Source organism: Schistocerca americana, chromosome 8 (genome assembly GCF_021461395.2).
Source record: "Schistocerca americana isolate TAMUIC-IGC-003095 chromosome 8, iqSchAmer2.1, whole genome shotgun sequence".
Classification (NCBI taxonomy): Eukaryota; Metazoa; Arthropoda; class Insecta; order Orthoptera; family Acrididae; genus Schistocerca; species Schistocerca americana.
Genome location: NC_060126.1, coordinates 110,344,133 through 110,365,293, shown reverse-complemented (window position 1 = coordinate 110,365,293; position 21,161 = coordinate 110,344,133). Strand labels below are relative to the sequence as shown.

The window sequence follows — 21,161 nt, the reverse complement described above, 5'->3', positions numbered from 1 at the left end:
ACAGTCACAAGGAAAGAAATGAGGAACTGTTTGGCCTACGTATTGACTCTAGAAAATGAAATGACTGTGACTCACTTTATCGCTCGACTTGTGTAGCGCAACATTCGCTCAACTGCCTTATCAATAAACACGTACCTGTACTGAAAGCCTACGTACGCGACAACAGAGTCTGTTTCATATTACGAGACGGAGCGTGAGTAATTCTCTGTATCATTATCTCTGCAGATGAAACACGAAAGCACTTCAAACCGAGTACGAGCTGATAGCAGACAAAATATCAGAATAATGACTCATATGTGGAAATACGAAATAAATGAATAAATTTTTAGGGAAAAAGTGAACACTAGTGAAAATTAGAGATATAAGAAAATAATTGTAAGCAAACGATACCAAAAACTCGGAAATAACAGCAAAAAAAAAAAAAAAAATTTGAACAAACTACTAAATTTAGAAGGTTCTGAAAATAGAAAAAATAACAAAACATTGATGGAAGGAAGGGGAAAATCAACTCGGATAGAAGATGAAGCCGGCCGTTGGTGGCCGAGCGGTTCTAGGCGCTTCAGTCTGGAACCGCGCGACCGCTACGGCCGCAGGCATGGATGTGTGTGATGTCTTTAGGTTAGTTAGGTTTAAGTAGTTATAGGTTCTAGGGGACTGATGACCTCAGAAGTTAAGTCCCATAGTGCTCAGAGCCATTTGAACCATTTGAGAAGATGAAGGAGTGTTGGAAAAACAGTATTTAAGAGAGAAGAGGAATTTTTCACTTGATTCTAGTTGTTCACTGCAGTGGGTCTTATACTGAACTTTTTAAATTTTTTAAAATTTTGGCTCTATTACAATAAACAATGATCTGCGCTATATTTGGACGCAGTAGGATAAAGGGAAAGAGTGAACCTTACAACTCAGGAAATCATGAAAAAACAATCCATCTTCTTCATAATATATAACTTCCGCATAAAGGTTCATATATCACTTAATGTAGACAAGTTGGCTACTTCACGTTTCGTTAACTGAATGCTTTCTCATTTCAGAGATTGCATTGGTCGAATAACGTAAAGAGTCAACGATCAAAAGAGAGGGAGACAAAGGGCACAGCGAGGCGAGCCGGTCTCAGGGCAGACAGCAGTCCTTATATTTGTGTATATTGTGCCCCATCTGACGCCAAAGCACCGTATTTGGATTATTTGGATTACCGTATCATTTCAAAGCTTTGTTGTTGTTGTGGTCTTCAGTCCTGAGACTGGTTTGATGCAGCTCTCCATGCTACTCTATCCTGTGCAAGCTTCTTCATCTCCCAGTACCTACTGCAACCTACATCCTTCTGAATCTGCTTAGTGTATTCATCTCTTCGTCTCCCTCTACGATTTTTACCCTCCACGGTGCCCTCCAATGCTAAATTTGTGATCCCTTGATGCCTCAAAACATGTCCTACCAACCGATCCCTTCTTCTAATCAAGTTGCGCCACAAACTTCTCTTCTCCCCAATCCTACTTAATACCTCCTCATTAGTTACGTGATCTACCCACCTTATCTTCAGCATTCTTCTGTAGCACCACATTTCGAAAGCTTCTATTCTCTTCTTGTCCAAACTAGTTATCGTCCATGTTTCACTTCCATACATGGCTACACTCCATACAAATACTTTCAGAAACGACTTCCTGACACTTAAATCTATACTCGATGTTAACAAATTTCTCTTCTTCAGAAACGCTTTCCTTGCCATTGCCAGTCTACATTTTATATCCTCTCTACTTCGACCATCATCAGTTATTTTACTCCCTAAATAGCAAAACTCCTTTACTACTTTAAGTGTCTCATTTCCTAATCTAATTCCCTCAGCATCACCCGACATAATTTGACTACATTCCATTATCCTCGTTTTGCTTTTGTTGATGTTCATCTTATATCCTCCTTTCAAGACACTGTCCATTCCGTTCAACTGCTCTTGCAAGTCCTTTGCTGTCTCTGACAGAATTACAATGTCATCGGCGAACCTCAAAGTTTTTACTTCTTCTCCATGAATTTTAATACCTACTCCGAATTTTTCTTTTGTTTCCTTTACTGCTTGCTCAATATACAGATTGAAAAACATCGGGGAGAGACTACAACCCTGTCTCACTCCTTTCCCAACCTCTGCTTCCCTTTCATGCCCCTCGACTCTTATAACTGGCATCTGGTTTCTGTACAAATTGTAAATAGCCTTTCGCTCCCTGTATTTTACCCCTGCCACCTTCAGACTTTGAAAGAGAGTATTCCAGTTAACATTGTCAAAAGCTTTCTCTAAGTCTACAGATGCTAGAAACGTAGGTTTGCCTTTTCTTAATCTTTCTTCTAAGATAAGTCGTAAGGTTAGTATTGCCTCACGTGTTCCAACATTTCTGCGGAATCCAAACTGATCTTCCCCGAGGTCCGCTTCTACCAGTTTTTCCATTCGTCTGTAAAGAATTCGCGTTAGTATTTTGCAGCTGTGACTTATTAAACTGATAGTTCGGTAAATTTCACATCTGTCAACACCTGCTTTCTTTGGGATTGGAATTATTATATTCTTCTTGAAGTCTGAGGGTATTTCGCCTGTCTCATACATCGTGCTCACCAGATGGTAGAGTTTTGTCATGACTGGCTCTCCCGAGGCCATCAGTGGTTCTAATGGAATGTTGTCTACTCCTGGGGCCTTGTTTCGACTCAGGTCTTTCAGTGCTCTGTCAAACTCTTCACGCAGTATCTTATCTCCCATTTCGTCCTCATCTACATCCTCTTCCATTTCCATAATATTGTCCTCAAGTACATCGCCCTTGTATAAACCCTCTATATACTTCTTCCACCTTTCTGCCTTCCCTTCTTTGCTTAGAACTGGGTTGCCATCTGAGCTCTTGATATTCATAAAAGTGGTTCTCTTCTCTCCAAAGGTCTCTTTAATTTTCCTGTAGGCAGTATCTATCTTACCCCTAGTGAGACAAGCCTCAACATCCTTACATTTGTCCTCTAGCCATCCCTGCTTAGCCATTTTGTACTTCCTTTCGATATCATTTTTGAGACGTTTGTATTCCTTTTTGCCTACTTCATTTACTGCATTTTTATATTTTCTTCTTTCATCAATTAAATTCAATATTTCTTCCGTTAGCCAAGGATTTCTATTAGCCATCGTCTTTTTACCTACTTGATCGTCTGCTGCCTTCACTACTTCATCCCTCAGAGCTACCCATTCTTCTTCTACTGTATTTCTTTCCCCCATCCCTGTCAATTGTTCCCTTATGCTCTCCCTGAAACTCTCTACAACCTCTGGTTCTTTCAGTTTATCCAGGTCCCATCTCCTTAAATTCCCACCTTTTTGCAGTTTCTTCAGTTTCAATCTGCAGTTCATAACCAACAGATTGTGGTCAGAATCCACATCTGCCCCAGGAAATGTCTTACAATTTAACACCTGGTTCCTAAATCTCTGTCTTACCATTATATAATCTATCTGATACCTTTTAGTATCTCCAGGATTCTTCCAGGTATACAACCTTCTTTTATGATTCTTGAACCAAGTGTTAGCTATGATTAAGTTATGCTCTGTGCAAAATTCTACAATACGGCTTCCTCTTTCATTCCTTCCCCCCAATCCATATTCACCTACTATGTTTCCTTCTCTCCCTTTTCCTACTGACGAATTCCAGTCACCCATGACTATTAAATTTTCGTCTCCCTTCACTACCTGAATAATTTCTTTTATCTCGTCATACATTTCATCTATTTCTTCATCATCTGCAGAGCTAGTTGGCATATAAACAAAGCTTTATACATCTCATATTGTCACTTGTGACATCCCTATTGTGGCTTTACAAAAACTCACTCTGCCCGTCTTTCATCCCGGTCATCTGCTGAATGAAAAACTAAAATGGTCAATGCACTGAAAAATGAGGCACGACAGTCTGACACAAATATTTAAAGGTCTGATGCAGGAATCGATCAAATTTCAGAAATGACCAATAATTGGGATGAACAGTTTCATAATTTTTAACATTTTTATGCAGCGACAGCAACTGATGTTGTTTATATAAGAACATACAGCCTACAGTTGCAGGTTAACTTTATCGTTTACCTAGGTTTCAACGTTAGTAATAACGTCTTCTTCAGAATGGGGCTCGTCGTGTGACGAGGCCCATACAACGGGCTTAAAGTGAATTTGCTACAGCTTCTTTTATATAAGTGACAAAACCTTATGGTTGACTTAGGACATGGCCTGTTTTAGGCAAACGTTTAATAATATTTTATGTTCTGAAGAAGACGTTATTACTAACGTTGAAACCTAGGGAAACGATAAAGTTAACCTGCAACTGTAGGCTGTATATTCTTATATAATGAACAATTTGTTTCTAAGGAAATAGGACAGTTGAGTACTCAGTTCTTTAAGACACACACTTCGAATTAGCGTATAAATTAAGACATTTAGCTGTCAAACTGAAAGTAGTAAACTGTGATGAATTATTTGCAAATAAATAAATAAATATAAAAGAAGAGACAGACAGAGAGAAGCAGAAGGAATATCTTATTCTGTTAGTATCCAAATACATAGTTTCCTTGAGAATAAAAAATGATTTCATCACAGAAAAATAATTTTTAAAATGAAATCTCATTTCCCACCGTATTTGCCTCACAGACGCTGTACTCATTAGGTTTCATTAGTTTCATATATTATGTTCCCGTCGTATTGGTCAACCAACTAAATCTGTACAACATTTTCAGTGTTAAAAAGTGAATAAGAATTTTATGGATTTTTTCGTTTTTCTCCAAGTATAAGGACCCAAGGCACACCTTCCCGGGGACGAAATTGCACACAGTTCTTTTCTGTGCAACGAAACCGAACAGGAGGGTAGGATTAACAAATAATCAATCTCGGAAAATAAGAGTCAATGTTACGATGGAGAAATTAAATAGTAATCAAGATAACCTTTTTAAGAATTGATGAAAACTCAAAACCAGGAAAAATCACCTTTCTGAAATTTACCGAGGAAACACAAAAGATCAGTCAGTCACTGTGTAAGAGACAAGTAGGTGTGCAAAATCAACATGAGTCTTACGATTTCACGCCTGTATCCCTTGTTGTGGTCTTCACTTTCCCAGCTAGACTGTCCTGCGCAAGTCCCGTAGCTACTGCAACATAAAGCCACTTGAATGTGCTCATTCTCGTCAAACTTTGGACCCCCTTTACAATTTCGATCGTCTATATATCCCTTCATTATCAAAGTAACTAATGCTTGACGCCTCAAGATATGTTGTGTTAAGCTATCCCTTATTCTGAACAAGTCTGCCTTAACTTTATTTCCTCCATGATTCATTTGAGCACTTCTTCATCGGTTATCGAATCTACACATCTAACTTTCAGTATTTTTCAGCAACAGCAGGGTTCAAAAGCTGCAGTTCTCTTCTGGAATGTAGAGTTTCCATCTTTCACCTGCATGTATGGCTACACTGCGGACAAATACTCAGTAATAAACATTGTAACACATAAATTTGTATTCTTAGTGACAATGCCCCCTTTTTCTGAAACGATTTTATTGTTTTTCATAAGATGCTTTCTATAATTTGTTTATTGTTGCCGTCGTCTGGTATTTTGTTGTCCAGTTGGTAGAACCGGTGAACTACATCTCATTTCCTCATTCCCTCTTTTGACTTATTGATGTTCACTTTAGAAACAATTTTCAAGAAATTATCTTTTCTTTCGGTTGATGTACCAGGTCCAATGCAGTCTCTGACAATCACAATATCATCAGCAAACCTAAATAGCAGCCCTGTCGAATGTGAGCAGTGATGATAAGACAGTCTCTACTCGGATAAGTAACATGCCACGGTTTTATAGAGCTATATATTTTTGACTCTAAAGACCTCACCATGTAATATTCGCTGAAGATGATCATATGACTGAAACCAGTTTCGAAAAATAAAATAGAAAATACAGCATCTTAGTTTTTAATTCCTTTCCCTACAAATGGGTTGCTTTTCTAAATTTCTTCTTGATTTTCTCCACTCTTTGTTGAATATACAGGTCGAACAAATGGGAGACAGGCTAAGCCCTATCCCATTTCATCTCTTATGCCTACAATCTGGTTTCTGTACAAGTTGTAAATAGCTTTTGTTTGATTGTATTTTATTAGTGATAACTTCAGTATTTCAATGAGTACAGCCCCTTTACCATTGTAAAGAGCTGTTATAAATCTACAAATGCTACAAATGGTTAATCTTGTTCATTCCATCTTTCCAGATACATCATAGGGTCAGTATTGCCTCTACTGCACCTACGTTTCTTCTGATGCACCTACATTTCAACTGATCTCCCCGGGGTCGGATTCTACCAGTCGTCCAAATCTGTACTCCATACGACTATTAATTAAATTTCAATACGACAGGCAGATTTTCAATACTTGGAGAAGTACATGATACACACTGTGCTGTCTTACGAAACATCTATTCAATACTATTAGTGCCAGAGTTGTAGCGTGTCTCCTGTGTTATTCAATGGCGTAAATATTGATCAAACAGTAAAGTAAAGCGAGGAGAAATTTGGCAAAAACAGATTAAAGTTCAGGGAGAAGTAACGAAACTTTAAGGTTTGTTGATGGCATTGTGCTCGTGACATAGACGGGACAGGACGTGGGAGATCATTTGAATGGAACTGATTACGTCTTGAAAATATGTTGTTATTGCTGCTGTAGTCTTCAGTTAGAAGATGCGGCTGCTCAGAACTGTAGTCTTTATCAATTTGAACCTTCTTACTTTTGTAATGTCTTGATTTCCCTGTACAATCTTCAGCCGTTGCAATTTATTCCGTTATTAAATTGACGATTCCTTCATGTTTCAAGAACTGTTTTATTAACCTATCCTTTCATTTACTCAACTTTTGTCAAAAATTAGTTCTACCCGCTCATTAGTTGTCCGATCCACATGTCTAATCTTCAACACCCACTTATAGCACCACATCTTAGAAGCTACTATTCTTTTTTTGTCTGAACTGTTTATATTATAGTATGAATACTTAAAAAGTGAAAACAAGTTGATATAATATAGAATTAAATCAGACGATGTTGAAGGAACTAGATTAGGAAAGTACACATGTATTTGTGCAGATAAAATAAATGTAAACAGGTGATATAGAGAGGATATAAAATGCACACTGAAAGTATCAAAGAAACAGCGTTTCTTGGAAAGAGAAATATAAGAGAGATAACACATATTTGAGACTTAGAGTGTATTTTCATAAACCATGAATGAGAAACAGCCGGCTGGAGTGGCCAAGCGGTTCTAGGCCCTACAGTCTGGAGCCGCGTGAACGCTACGGTCGCAGGTTCGAATCCTGCCTCGGGCATGGATGTGTGTGATGTCCTTAGGTTGGTAAAGTTTAAATAGTTCTAAGTTCTAGGGGACTGATGGCCTCAGAAGTTAAGTCCCATAGTGCTCAGAGCCATTTGAACCATTTTTTTTTTTTTTTTGATGAGAAACAGTATAGATCTGAAGAGAATAGGTCTCTTGAAATGTTGTGCCACAGATGAAAATGAAATTAGGTGGGTAGATCAAGCAAATAATGAAGAGATACTGAACCGATTTAGGGGAAAAAGAATTTTTTTGGTGCAACTTGACGAAAAGGATAGTTCTGTTGAGAGGACACATCCTGAGACTTCATGGGAAGCTCATTTCAGTAATTGAGTAAAGTGTGGAGTGTAGGAGTGTGTAGAGGGAAATCAAGAGTCGTGTACAGTCAGTTCAAGCGGATGTAAGCTGCAGCAGTAATGTAGGGAAGATGAGACCAGTATGGGAAAGACGAGTGTGGTGAGATGCATCACTCTCCGGGCGGGAGACCACGAGAAGGACAACGGTGTTTTGCTGGATGCTCGAGGAAGCTTACGCACCAGGACGAGCTTCTCGGGGCTGAAGCACTTCTCTATTTTCATCTGCAAGCCGTCCTCGTAGTCCTGGACGTGGCAGTGTGTCGTAGGGCCCACTGCCGTGATGACGCTGCGGATCTTGACACCGTTGTACGCCACCTGGTCGAAGGGCTCGCCCAGCCGGTACGAGAAGGACTCCTTCCAGTCGCCCGTCTGCGAGGTCTGCGTGAAGCGGTCGCCCTCCACCGTCAGCATGAACGTCGAGTCCAGCGTCACCGCGTTCCGGATCACCTCCAGGTCGTGGATGCCTGCAACAGCCGGATGACTCACACTCACGCCCACAGTCACAGCAGACGATCGGATTACAGGCCGTAGCGCAGGTACTAGGTAGGCGGAACAAGTAAAATGACTTGGAAAGTGTTTCATGCGCCCCATCCTGGGAACCCGTCTTACATCATCAGCGTCACGGGCGAGTTGCCTGCCTTAAGATGCGTGAAATACTCTGCTCTAAAAAGTTGAGAGCCAGATAGATAAAGTAACGTAAAATATTAATTACTCGGCGAAAATGATCGAAAGTGCGGGAGTATATAGCCAGAAATCTCCCAATCGTACACAAACAGTTGGACGTCACATGACGTGTGATTAGCGTGAGTATAGCGCCATATGAACCAGGTCCCACAATACGAGGCGGCTGCATGAACGGAAAAGATACTCTGTGACTCGAACTCGCGACCTTTGCCTTGCGCGGGCAAGCGCTCTACTATCTGAGCTACCCAAGCACGACGCACGCCCCGTCCTCACAGCTTTAATTCCGCCAGTACCTCGTCTCCTACCTTTCAAACTTCACAGAAGCTCTCCTGCGAACCTAGCAGAACTAGCACTTCTGGAAGAAAGGATATTGCGGAGATGGCTTACCCATAGCCTGGGGAAGTTTCTAGAGTGAAATTTTGACTCTACAGCGGAGTGTGCGCTGATATGAAACTTCCTGGCAGATTAAAACTGTGTGCCGAACCGAGACTCGAACTCGGGACGTGGGGCGTGAGTCGTGCTTGGGTAGCTCAGTTGGTAGAGCACTTGCCCGCGAAAGGCAAAGGTCCTGAGTTCGAGTCTCGGTCCGGCACACAGTTTTAATATGCCAGGAAATTGCATATCAGCTCACACTCCGCTGTAGAGTAAAAATTTCATTCTAGAAACTTTTGTATGATTTGTTTCAGGGAATAAGAACGGATTCGGACGGTTGCAAGTCAGGTGTTTGTTGTTGTTCACCGCATTGTTTCACGTGCATGGGGGAAGGGGGAGGTGGGATGACTTCCGAACCATAGACACTGCTGCCGGAAGGACAGGAAGTGGTCGACCACAGTCATCTACACCAGCATATGACTGCTGCATCTTGCAACAGGCAAGAAAGCACCGGCATCCAACAGTGGGAGCAATTGGAACCACTTTATCAGAACTGCAAGGCACACAATCTCAGGCTCCACAGGAGGACGGCGGCTGCGTGGGGGTGGTCACTTTGCTCAATTACCAGTACGCTGTGTACCGTTGAGGCTCGCACATCGGAGGCGCCGTCTGCTATAGTACCAAGAACATAGGCGCTGCACCGACGAGGAGTGCGGTGGGGTGCTCTCCGCGGGTGAGAGCGTACTCCATCTGAATGGTAATTCTGAAAGTACCTTCATATGGCGAGATATGGGATCAGATAATGCATCCAGGAACATTGTCTAATATGACAAGGACTTACTGACTTCCAAACCTTTGAACGCGATAACTCACCTGCCAACGTTATTGTGACACACCACTCCTTCCCAAAGTGCGCCTTTTAAGGGCTACGTTCAGCCCTGACCTCGTTTTTATGGATGAGTTACCAGATCGAATGGTGCAGGTGGAGGAATTCTTCGAACGAGAGGATATTCAGCGAATGGCTTTGTATTCCAGTTCCCCCCGACTTAAATTTCATCGGGCATATGTGTGCTAAGATGAGGGGAAGTAGTACAGCGCTCTCACATGCAACAAAGATCATCCAGCAGTTATCAATCCGGCATGGGAGCTCAGTGCAAAACGTGCACTGCTCTTCGTGGTGAGCACACACCCTCTAAAGAACAGTGTCCCGCCGTTTGTAACGCCTAGAGGATGATCATAAATTGCGGCGACTTCGGTTTAGTTACAGTCTGTGAAAATAGGGTCACTTCTGTTCCTCTCATTGCTTGTTTCTTTCATTTACCTTCTCTACTGCATTCTCACAGTTCCTCCTATGTATGGCGCAAGTTTCATCAGGCTTTGTTACTTGACAGTAACAAATCATACAGTATACGATAAATCGCACAAGTCTAAGGATTGTCAATTCGACTAAATACCTAGGAATTACAATAACGAGAAACTTAAATTGAAAGACCACATAGATAATATTGTGGGGAAGGCTGCGCTTTGTTGGCAGAACACTTAGAAGATGCGACAAACCCACTAAAGAGATAGCCTACATTACGCTTATCCGTCCTCTGCTGGAATACTGCTGCGCGGTATGGGATCCTTATCAGGTAGGATTGACGTAGGAAATCGAAAAAGTGCAAAGAAGGGCAGCTCGTTTTCGTGTTATCGCACAATAGGGGTGAGAATGTCACTGATTATACGCGAGTTGGGGTGGCAGTCACTGAAACAAATGCTATCTTCTTTGCGGCGAGGTCTATTTATGAAATTTCGATCACCAACTTTCTCTTCCGAATGCATAAACATTTTGTTGACACCCACCTACTTAGGGAGTAATGATCATCATAATAAAATAAGAGAAATCAGAGCTCGAACGGAAAGGTTTAGGTGTTTCTTTTTCCCACGCGCCATTCGAGAGTGGAATGGTAGAGAAGAAGTATGAAAATAGTTCGATGAACCATCTGCCAGGCCTAAGTGTGAATTTCAGAGTAACCATGTAGATGTAGATCATACAAAAGCTACTTTCGTTCTTACGTCTTTCACGCCAGTGTATTTTTCCTCATTAGCTTTATTTTTCTCACCCAGCATACTGTTATCTATTTTGTCGAACAAAAATTCCTTCTTTTATACTAAATGCAACGTCCTTAACATGCTTATTTTGTTTTCTCTGAAGCCATTGTAACTGTCAACGATTTAATTTCATGGTGTACCACCCGGCTGCGGTTACCGAGCGGTTCTAGGCGCTTCAGTAAGGAATCACGCTGCTGCTATAGTCGCAGGTTCGAATCCTGCCTCGGGCATGGACGTGTGTGATGTCCTTAGGTTAGTTAGGTTTAAGTAGAAGTCTTGGGGACTGATGACCTCAGATGTTAAGTCCCATAATGCCTAGAGCCATTTGAACCATTTGTACCATTTGGTTAATTCTTTCGACATTTATGGTTTCCGGTGGTTTACGGAAATAATTACAGTATTTCACATCAGAATGGCTTATGATAAGGTAACTGCCAGAGTGATTTTCTTCATCGTCATAATAATCACAGCAGCACCAGTAACACCACCACCAATTCTGTAACTCTTGACATTTCCACAAACGTCTGAAATCGAGTTATTAAAGAACAGTGTTATTTATAAACTTCCTGGCAGATGATAACTGTGTGGAAAACCGGCCTTGACCCTTGTTTTTTGCGGGCAACGATTTAATGAATTCAATTATCCAGGTACTCTTCCCAACGTCGCCTTCACTGTATCACGTCTGCCATGTACCTCTCTCCCACTTCCCCTATTTCGCAGAAGCTTACTGGCATATCTCGCTGGATTAGCATTCCTGGAAGAACGATTACCGCGTACGAGTGGCTTAGCCATGGCCTTTACCTTCTTTCCAGAGAGAATCTTTCATTCTGTAACAGAGTTTTCATTGCTTTGATAGTTGCCCGCAGATTAAAATAAAGAAACGATTTCTTTAAATGACAGGTATGTTGTAACTCGTCCTTGATATTCCGAGACGGGGTTCAGGACCACATGTTCTATATGGCACAGATGTGAGGATGTTGCTTGCCATGGCCGAGCGGTTCTAGGCGCTTCAGTCCGGAACCGCGCTGCTGCTACGCTCTCAGGTTCGAATCCTGCCTCGGCCATGGATGTGTGTGATGTCCTTAGGTTAGTTAGGTTTACGTAGTTCTGCGTTCTAGGGGACTGATGGCCTCAGATGTTAAGTCCTACAGTGCTCAGAGCCATTTGAACCACGGTGTACCAGCTTATAGCTTAATAGCAAGCTGTATTTCTTTCAGTAGTTTAAACCACTAGCCTTTCAAGATGTCACACTCACCACGAGTAAGTAGACAGTGGTTCGCCCTTACTGCACCCAAGAAAGGTATGGTTACCTCTTCCACTAGCTGCTCTTTACAGAAAGTTTCCTCTCCACAACGCTGTCGTTGTGGTCTTCGGCGTATAGCTGGCAAGAGACCGCTACCAAGGTGCTACCAGCCCCGATGCTTGTTGTGTCAAGAATGTAATATGAAGATCTCTACAGACAAGACGATAGTAATGGTATGGATAACAGTCAAAAAATCTAAGATCTCAAATTGCAATTTACAGTGAGACAAAAGAAATTAAGTTGTTTCAACTGTTTTGGAAACCAAACTAGTTATGTACAACATTAGGGGGTAGATAAAAAGCTATCAAAATGGCTCTGTAAGTTTCATAATGTGAGCTGAACTTTAAAAAATAAGATAAGAATGAATTAATCTTACATTTTGTAAAACTATGGCAGCCTCCTGTACTATACTGCAGTTAAATATGGTCACTTGCGCAACGACAGAGAAACAAGATTCAAGCATATGACTTGAGATTCCTAAGAACTGGGGAATAATGTGCAATAATATAAAATAAAAAACTAGAGATCGTAGGAATCAACTAAAGCTTGAACCAATAAATGATATAAAGGATGAATAAAGATAAATTGAAGGTCGATATAGAAGGACCAGAGTGGTCTTCGTTACAACAAGCCATGACCTACGTACCATGTGGAAGACCCACAATTACTGACGAGGTGTCAAGCCTATTTTTCCAAAATGAACATGATACTGATGATTCTCGATCTAGAAAAACATTTGGCAACTTAGTGGTCGAAGGTGTATGGAATCCTTCTAATAATGGATGTACGCTGTAGGGAAAAGAGAAGATAAAGAATATTTCTAATGTGTGTTCCCATATTCTTATGGGAATTCCATTTTCATTCTCTGTTTCCTGGATATAGACGTCTGTATGAGACTCGGCCCGCTATAGAACTTCGTCTCTTTTCAGCCGAATATCAGGCGAACTAGTGTGGGGCCATAGTCTCCAGGTGGAAATAAATTGAAGGGAATTAGCAGTTCCTTCATTCGCACCACAAACAGAAGACATCTCCTGAAAAAGGTTTTAGGTTGCTATTTGTATAACTTAGTCTATTAGATTTTTACAATACTTATTTTTTAACAACTTATTTTTAAACAATTTATCAATTTAATGAGTGAATTTTCTTGTTCCATTAGTATCGCTTGTTTACATTTGATGCTATCTAAATTCTTTACTATAGTCCACAATGTCGCTCCTCGGCATGAACTGGGAGACTGAATTTGTAATAATAACTACATCCCCAATTTACCACATTAGGCGTCCAATTACGAAAAATGCTTTCTCAAAAGATGGTTAACTAATATAACAAAACCCTCCTCCAAATTTTGTGTTTCGAGGAAGCTGACCGTTGATTCTAAGATTTTATCATGTTACTGCCCCAAAACAACATTGATACCTATTTCAGCCTCTTCGAGATTGAATTTCATTAAATTAATAAATGACAATAATAACAATAATAATAATAATAATAATAATAATAATAATAGTAATCTATACTACTACACATAGTCAAATCGTTCTTTAATATTGCTAGAAAAACCCTCGAAAGGTTATTGACCGATTTTCTAAATGTATTTGGTATATAAATACATATACATTGCATAAAGGGGAAAGGTTGTTATCAAAATTCTCGAAAAGTTCTTGACTGATATACTTCAAATTTCTACATGATACTCCAGTGAACGTTCATACATACATATGCTACACATTTTTTCGAAACTATTAAACGTTGTTACTTAAAATACCGAAACCTTCTTGCCTCATTTAGTTCAGATTTTTACACAATCATCATTGCGAGTGACGTGATACGTAACATAGATTATTTATCAAACAGTCGCCACCCTACTCTATTACACAGGAATTATTCTTGACGAGGAGCAACAAAAGGTGATGCATGGAATCACAGTAAAAGTTGTGGAAGTTGAATTTAGTTATCACACAATGCTCAAATAATAAATGGACTCCAATACTATCATTTCAGAATCTCGTGAAAACATAGTACACTGTTCTCTTCACTGAGCAAACAGTTTCAATAGTCACTGACACTTACACGCTATAAGTTGTTTGGTTTGATCATTTTCTCTCCATTATATCAGATGGTATCGTATATAGGAGTTTTTCAGAAAATAAAAAGAGTGGTTCAAATGGTTCAACTGGCTCTGAGCACTATGGGACTTAACACGTGTAGTCATCAGTCCCCTATAACTACTTAAACCTAACTAACCTAAGGACATCACACACATCCATACCCGAGGCAGGATTCGAACCTGCGACCGTAGTGGTCACGCGGTTCCAGACTGAAGCGCCTAGAACCGCACGGCCACACCGGCCGGCTTAAAAAGAGTGTTTTAGCTAAGAAGGAAATGAATCGAAGTCCTGTTATTGGTATGGAATTCCTGCTCTGGTGTCCATGTATATTTACTTTTGTGAATATAGATCGTTTCAAATATAAATCGTTTCAAATATTATTAAATGTAAACTGTCGACATAATAACGATTTAATGCCATGCAACTGTGTCTGTAATAGACTTCGAACAGAACTGTAAGTTTTAAATAAATCCGAGTTTTTAAAACCGAAGTTGAAAAGCTAATTTTTGGCATGCTCCTATTAGTGTGTAGTGGAATTCCTCCTAATGGTTTCTGGGCCTTTCGATGTATCCCGTTACTCATTTCTATAGAAGATCTCATATCTTTCGTTTTCGTACCTATCCTACTGTTTACATCAACTTTGTGTCAGTTATCTATATTTTATAAATAGCTGAAAATTTACTTTACGTATTTTATTGGTATGACCGTTTCAGCCAAAGTAGTCTATCTTCAGTCACTGCCATCAACTGGTGCCCGTAGTCAAAACAGAGTTCAACTCGGTTTTGACGACATACATCAGGTGTTGTTAGTGGGAGATATCCCATTTAGAGTTCAACTAGATTTTGACGACGCGCAGCAACTGATACCAATGACAAATTTCCCACCATACATACTTTAGATCTGTAGATGGCCTACTTAGGTTAGAATCAGAGTCGATAATGAATTGAAGAGAATTGTAGAGATGAAAATTTCTTCCAAAGGAAAGATATGAACTGGGTTCTTCTGCGCTGAGTGGATCGTTGCTGTACTATTATACGCCAAAGGACTCAGTTTCAGAGGTGGGTAAGGACAATAATGTAGAGTGATCCTGATCTGTGTCTTGGCATTAGCTCAACTATAACGAATCACAATATAAAAAAAAGTAAACAGTAACAGATAGAGGGGAGATTAAAAACTGTATTGTGCCTCATTCTTCTCCATTCTGAGAACAACGAACAGTCGATGACTGTTGTAAAATGGGCATGTTTTGGCCACAAGAATAAGGATAGCACTATATGCGAATAGTCCACTACAGTTCACCTGGTGAGTGTGTGTGTGTGTGTGTGTGTGTGTGTGTGTGTGTGTGTGCGTGTACGTGTTCGAGTCAGATTCAGCAGTTGACAACAGGATGCACGTACCTGCCTCTGAGCACTCTTACAGTAACTGATAAGGGGATATCAAAGTCCCAGGAAGTGTATCAGCACTTTGAGATTGCGATACCGATATGATAAGGGTCTCATAGCCGACAGGTGACACAGCACAGCTTAAAGCCAGGCCTTTACGTCACAGTTCCGAGAATGATAGTGCAGTCTTGCTTACAATACGAAACTGCAATGCCTGTGTTGTCAAAAACTACAATGCAATGTTCCTTCGGACATCCATGCATGTCCAAAGGAACATTACTTTGTACTTCTTCGTAGCACAGGCACCGCAATTCCATATTTATCGGCCGATATCGGACCTGCTACTCAAAATGTCCCTCCTGTATGAGGGTAACATTAATGTGGTTTACGAGTACAGGTAATACAGATGAACGACCACTTAAGTACGTTTGGGTCTGGCCGTAGTCGTGATCGGACAACCGCTCGTGTGAATCGAGGAATCCGTGTTCGAATACCGGTCTTGCACAAATTTTCACTGTCGTTATTCCATTATATAGCTGGAGGTGCTTCATATTCGCAACTGCCAATACATTTCATGTCTTGCTCACAAACGTTTACTAGAGTCTTGAGCAACAATATCACTTGACATAATTTCCTTATTCTACGCTAATTGAACTAACACAAAGCTCTACGAAGGTCATTATTTTCATCACGGCAGCGGCAACAGCAACCGCTACGAAATTGTCACGAATGAAAAACAGCCCACAGTAGCACTAAATTATGTTTATTTTAAACAGTATGAGTATAACAGAGGTAGTGGCGGAGGACATACGGTGCCATATGTAATTTTATGAGGCTTATGTCTGTTGAAGTTATTTTATTGGTCTTGAAGCAGCCGCTGGAGTAAGAGCTTTTTCATTTATTTGTGTATATGACTTCTGAAGAATGCTGTATTATTATATTAGAAACAATGGTAAAGGCTTAAAATAAACATAATTTAGAGCAACTGTGGGCTGTTTTTCACTCGTGAGTCTACGAAGGTCACCTTCCTCTGCAAACAGCGTCTTCGACTAGTAATCTAACCATCCAGGGTCCGTGATTCGATTCCCATTGCTGATTAAATTTTGAAAAGAAGAAAAAGTATCATAAGCAGTGGCGACCCAGGAATTACAGTATAAGTAGTTGTCAAAGAAGGTGGAGACGTGAACAGATGATCAGAGCAGTCTGCATCCCTTGGGGTGGGAAACTGCCTAAAAGTGCAGAAGAATTAGCAATGATCAAAGGCATAAAGATGCAGAAATCAATAGAAATCACTGCTTTAGGGACTCGTGAACTGTATCCACAGGATACCTGTCCTGTAAATAAAACAGTGTCATCATGAGCTCTGCATTGGTGAAAGATTCGGGATTTTTATCCGATTCGCATCTCCTGGAATAAGAAAGCTAAGCAGTGGAAGAAGAAATGGCTGTCGGATGGACTGATGCAGCTTATAGAGACGTACAATGAAATTAAAAGGAAAGGTGTCAACAATAAAAGTGCAAGGGGAATTTCACTATTAAATGCAGAGGAGACAGTGGATAGATGAAATGGGCACACTGAAAGCCTCTACGTTGATAGGAACTGATGACGTGATAAAAGGAGGTAGGAAAATCGTTAGTGGAGCACAGGGGATCCAGTGTTTGCGTCACAATTTAACAGAGCTTTGGGAGATCTGCGAGTAAGTACGACGGAACGCTGAGATAACAGTCCTTCGGAATTCCTGAAATCTTTGGGAGGGGAGGGGGGGGGGGGGGTATTCAAATGACTATTGAAGTAGCTTTGTGGAATCTATGAGTCCGGTGACTAACAGAATTTCAAAAACATGTTACACTCTGCACACAATCCCCAACATAGCAAGTGCAGGTCAGTTCGAGAACTATCACACAGTCACCTTAACATCTGAAGCAACATTTAGGTACAGAAGAGTGAGAAAGAAAATGATGATTTGTTAGGTGACAGTCAATTTGGTTTTAGAAACGACAGAGGTACCAGAAAGGTGCTTCGGATATTGCTCTTGATAATGAAAGAATGACTTAAGAACTATCGACACACATTCGTAAGATCTGCCAGTCTACAAAAAGCGTTGCACAATATAAGATGCTGCAAGATTTTCGAGATTCTCGTGAAAATATATGTAATCTGTAGGGAAGGACTAAGATGAAGGGTGAACAATAAGACTGGAAGACCAAGGACGAAGACTTGAAAGAGTATGAGGCAGAGATGTTATGTTTCCCCTCCACTGCTCAGACTAAAAATTGAAGAAACAATTACGCAAATTTTTAAAAAAGGGTTTTGGAATGCGCTTAAAATTCAGAGTGAAAGAATATCAATGGTAAGATTCGCTGATAACATTACTATCTTCAGTGAAAGGGAAGAAGATAAGTCGGACATACTGAATACAATGAACATTCTAATGAGCACACGCTGTGGATTGACAGTAATCAGCGGAAAAACGAAAGTAACGTGGAGCAGGAGCAATGAGATTAACGTCAAAATTGGTGACCACGAAGTAAACGAAGTTACGAAACTATGTTGCCCACGGAGCAAAACATACGTAATGGATGAAGCATGGAGGACATAAGATAACACAGTGGCACAGGAAAAGAGGAAATTTCTGACCAAAAGAAGTGTACTAGTACCTAAAATTGGCCTTAAATTGAGGAAGCAATCTATTACAATGTACGTCTGGAGCCCACGATCGTATGGGGAGAATTATGGATTAGGTGAAGAGGTGAATCGAAACGTTTAAGGTGTAGTGCTATAGAGCAATGCTGAAATTCTGTCGACTGATAAAATTAGAAATGCGAATATTCTCCACAGTTTCATAGAGGAGAGGGCCGTATAGAAAACACTGGCAGAAAGAAGGGATACATTGCTACGACATGTATAAAGAGCTCGGGGAGTAACTTCCATGGTACTAGGGGAAGATGTAGAGGGTAAAATACAGGAATCAGACTACATCTAACAGGTAATTGAAGACGTAGAGCGCAAGTGCTGCTCTGACATGAAGAGGTGGGCACAAAAGAGGAAGTAGAGGCGGGTTCCCATAAATCAGTCAGACAACCGATGGACCAAGTTCTTTATCTTTGGTGGAAATCTTGTCTGATAAGATTCGCTGCTGACACAGCAGCAATTACAATAAGTGAATAAGAATACACTGAGGTTACTAAAATCGTGGGCTACATCCTTACATGGTGTCATATCTCCTTTTGTCCGGCAACTCAACAAGTCGTTGCAAGTCCCCTGCAGAAATAATGAGCCATGCTGACACTGTAGCCCTCCATGATGGTGAAAGTTTTGCTACCGCAGGAGTTTGTGAACGAACTGACCTCTCGATTATGTTCTATAACTGACCTAGAGGGGGTCAAACCAATAGCTCGAACTGCCCAGAATGTTCTTCAAACCTATAACGGTCAATCGCGGCCCGATGACATGGTGCATTGTCATCCATAAATATTCCATTGACGTTCTGGACCACGAAGTCCATGAATGGCTGACGATGGTCTCCTAGTAGCCATGAGTCCAGACTACACAGTCCTTTTCATGTTAACACAGCTCTCACGATTATGGAGCCACCACTAACCTGCACAGTATCTCATTAACAACTTGGGTCAACGTGTATATGGGGTCTGTGTCACACGCTAATCCAATATCAGCTCTTAACAAGTGAAATCGATGGTCAGCTGATCAGACCATTGTTTTCCAGTCGTCTAGGATCCCAACCAATATGGTCACGAGCCCAGGAGAGCTTCTGCATGCGATGTAGTGCTGTTAGAAGAGGCACTCTCGTCAATAGTCTACTGCTTGCCGGCCGCGGTGGTCTCGCGGTTCTAGGCGCGCAGTCCGGAACCGTGCGACTGCTACGGTCGCAGGTTCGAATCCTGCCTCGGGCATGGATGTGTGTGATGTCCTTAGGTTGGTTAGGTTTAGGTAGTTCTAAGTTCTAGGGGACTGATGACCAGAGCTGTTAAGTCCCATAGTGCTCAGAGCCATTTGAACCATTTGAATCTACTGCCATACCCTATTAACGTTGTATTTCACCTCTCTATTCTAATTCTTAAATAGAATTACACATATACAATAAACTAATTTAAAGAAGAATATTTGTAGGTCAAAGACGAAGTAGTGGAAGGGTTATGTTGACAACACTACAAAACACAAACATCAACACACACTTGTAGTACGAAAACAAACAGAATACAGATGTATGCATAAAAGTGTGTTGTGAGAAATGCATAGTGCTGTAGAACATCTAAAAAGTAGACGAAAATTATCAGTGTCTAATACAGAAAAACAATAATGTGCTAGCAGACGACATTTCCCGATGTAAGCGAGAAAGCAGGCAAAAAATAACCTTAAGTACAAACGAACCTATTCTTAACGAACTTTTTCTCGATCTAAAAAGCAAATCAAAGTATAAATAAACTTCATTACAGACCACTGATGACGCTTTACCTCAATAAAACGAAACGCGTCTGGTGAAAAACTCACGCATTTTTGTAGTTGCAACGACGGGTCTAAAATATCCTCATGAATTATAAAGTAACTACGATCACTATAGCCACACAAATGAAGAATTTAAACATTAAAAGTATTTGGCTATAGGAACGATCTCCGGAAATTACCTGTGGCCCTAACGAATATCCATAAGCAGACGTCAGTAAAGGCACGTGCAAGGGGCTCTTCCTGACTCTTCTTCACAACGCACGGCGGATACAAACATCTGCATCTAGATACAAAGCAAGGTAAAGTGTACTTGGCACTGTAGCACATGATGATATTTCTTCTTGTTCCAATCGCTTATGGTGCGTAGCAAGAAGAACTGCATATATGCCTCCGTGCAATTACAGAGTGAATCATCTAAAACTTGCACTATAAATACTGCGAAAATGGAAAGTGGCATCGATGTGCGGTTTTCACAAAATGGATTGGTAGTCAGGCGCTCGTATTGTTAGGCAATAAACAAATTTTAGTAATACTTAGAACGTGGATTTTTTATCAAACATACACTTTTTAAATGGAACATTACCTATTCACATTAACAAACTAAAAGTAGCGTAAATCAGACTGCCAATAGTGTTTGTTCCATGCTTCTAGTGCGACTCCCACACCGGCGTTCGTTTTCTCAATTTAGTCCGCATAGTTGCAAGGTACGAAGTTGTTACGTTTGCTTACAGTGTGCCTGTGTGTTCGTTGATTGTATTGCAACTTGCTTGTCAGTTAGTGCACCACAGTCAATGCAGATGGTCTTGAGTGGACAATGGAATTCACCAATGAAGAAAAGCCGACATATTCATGGTGTATGAACAGTGTAGGAAGAATGCAGTTCGTTCTTGTGTACTGTATGCGACAAGAAAATGGAAATGGCTCTAAGCACTATGGGACTTAACATCTGAGGTCATCAGTCCCCTAGACTTAGAACTACTTAAACCTAACTAACCTAAGGACATCACACACATCCATGCCCGAGGCAGGATTCGAACCTGTGATCATTGCA

The 21,161-nt window shown here is 40.7% G+C and overlaps 1 protein-coding gene across 3 annotated transcripts in view; it reads right to left on the bottom strand.

Annotated features, from left to right (window-relative positions):
• LOC124545436 (fatty acid-binding protein, muscle-like) overlaps window positions 1–21,161 on the bottom strand; it is a 59,584-nt gene that overhangs the window by 3,096 nt on the left and 35,327 nt on the right. For all 3 annotated transcript variants that reach the window (XM_047124357.1, XM_047124358.1, XM_047124355.1), the window contains exon 2: window positions 7,884–8,167. In XM_047124357.1, coding sequence (XP_046980313.1) covers window positions 7,884–8,167 — 284 coding nt within the window. The remainder of the gene's footprint in view (window positions 1–7,883; window positions 8,168–21,161) is intronic.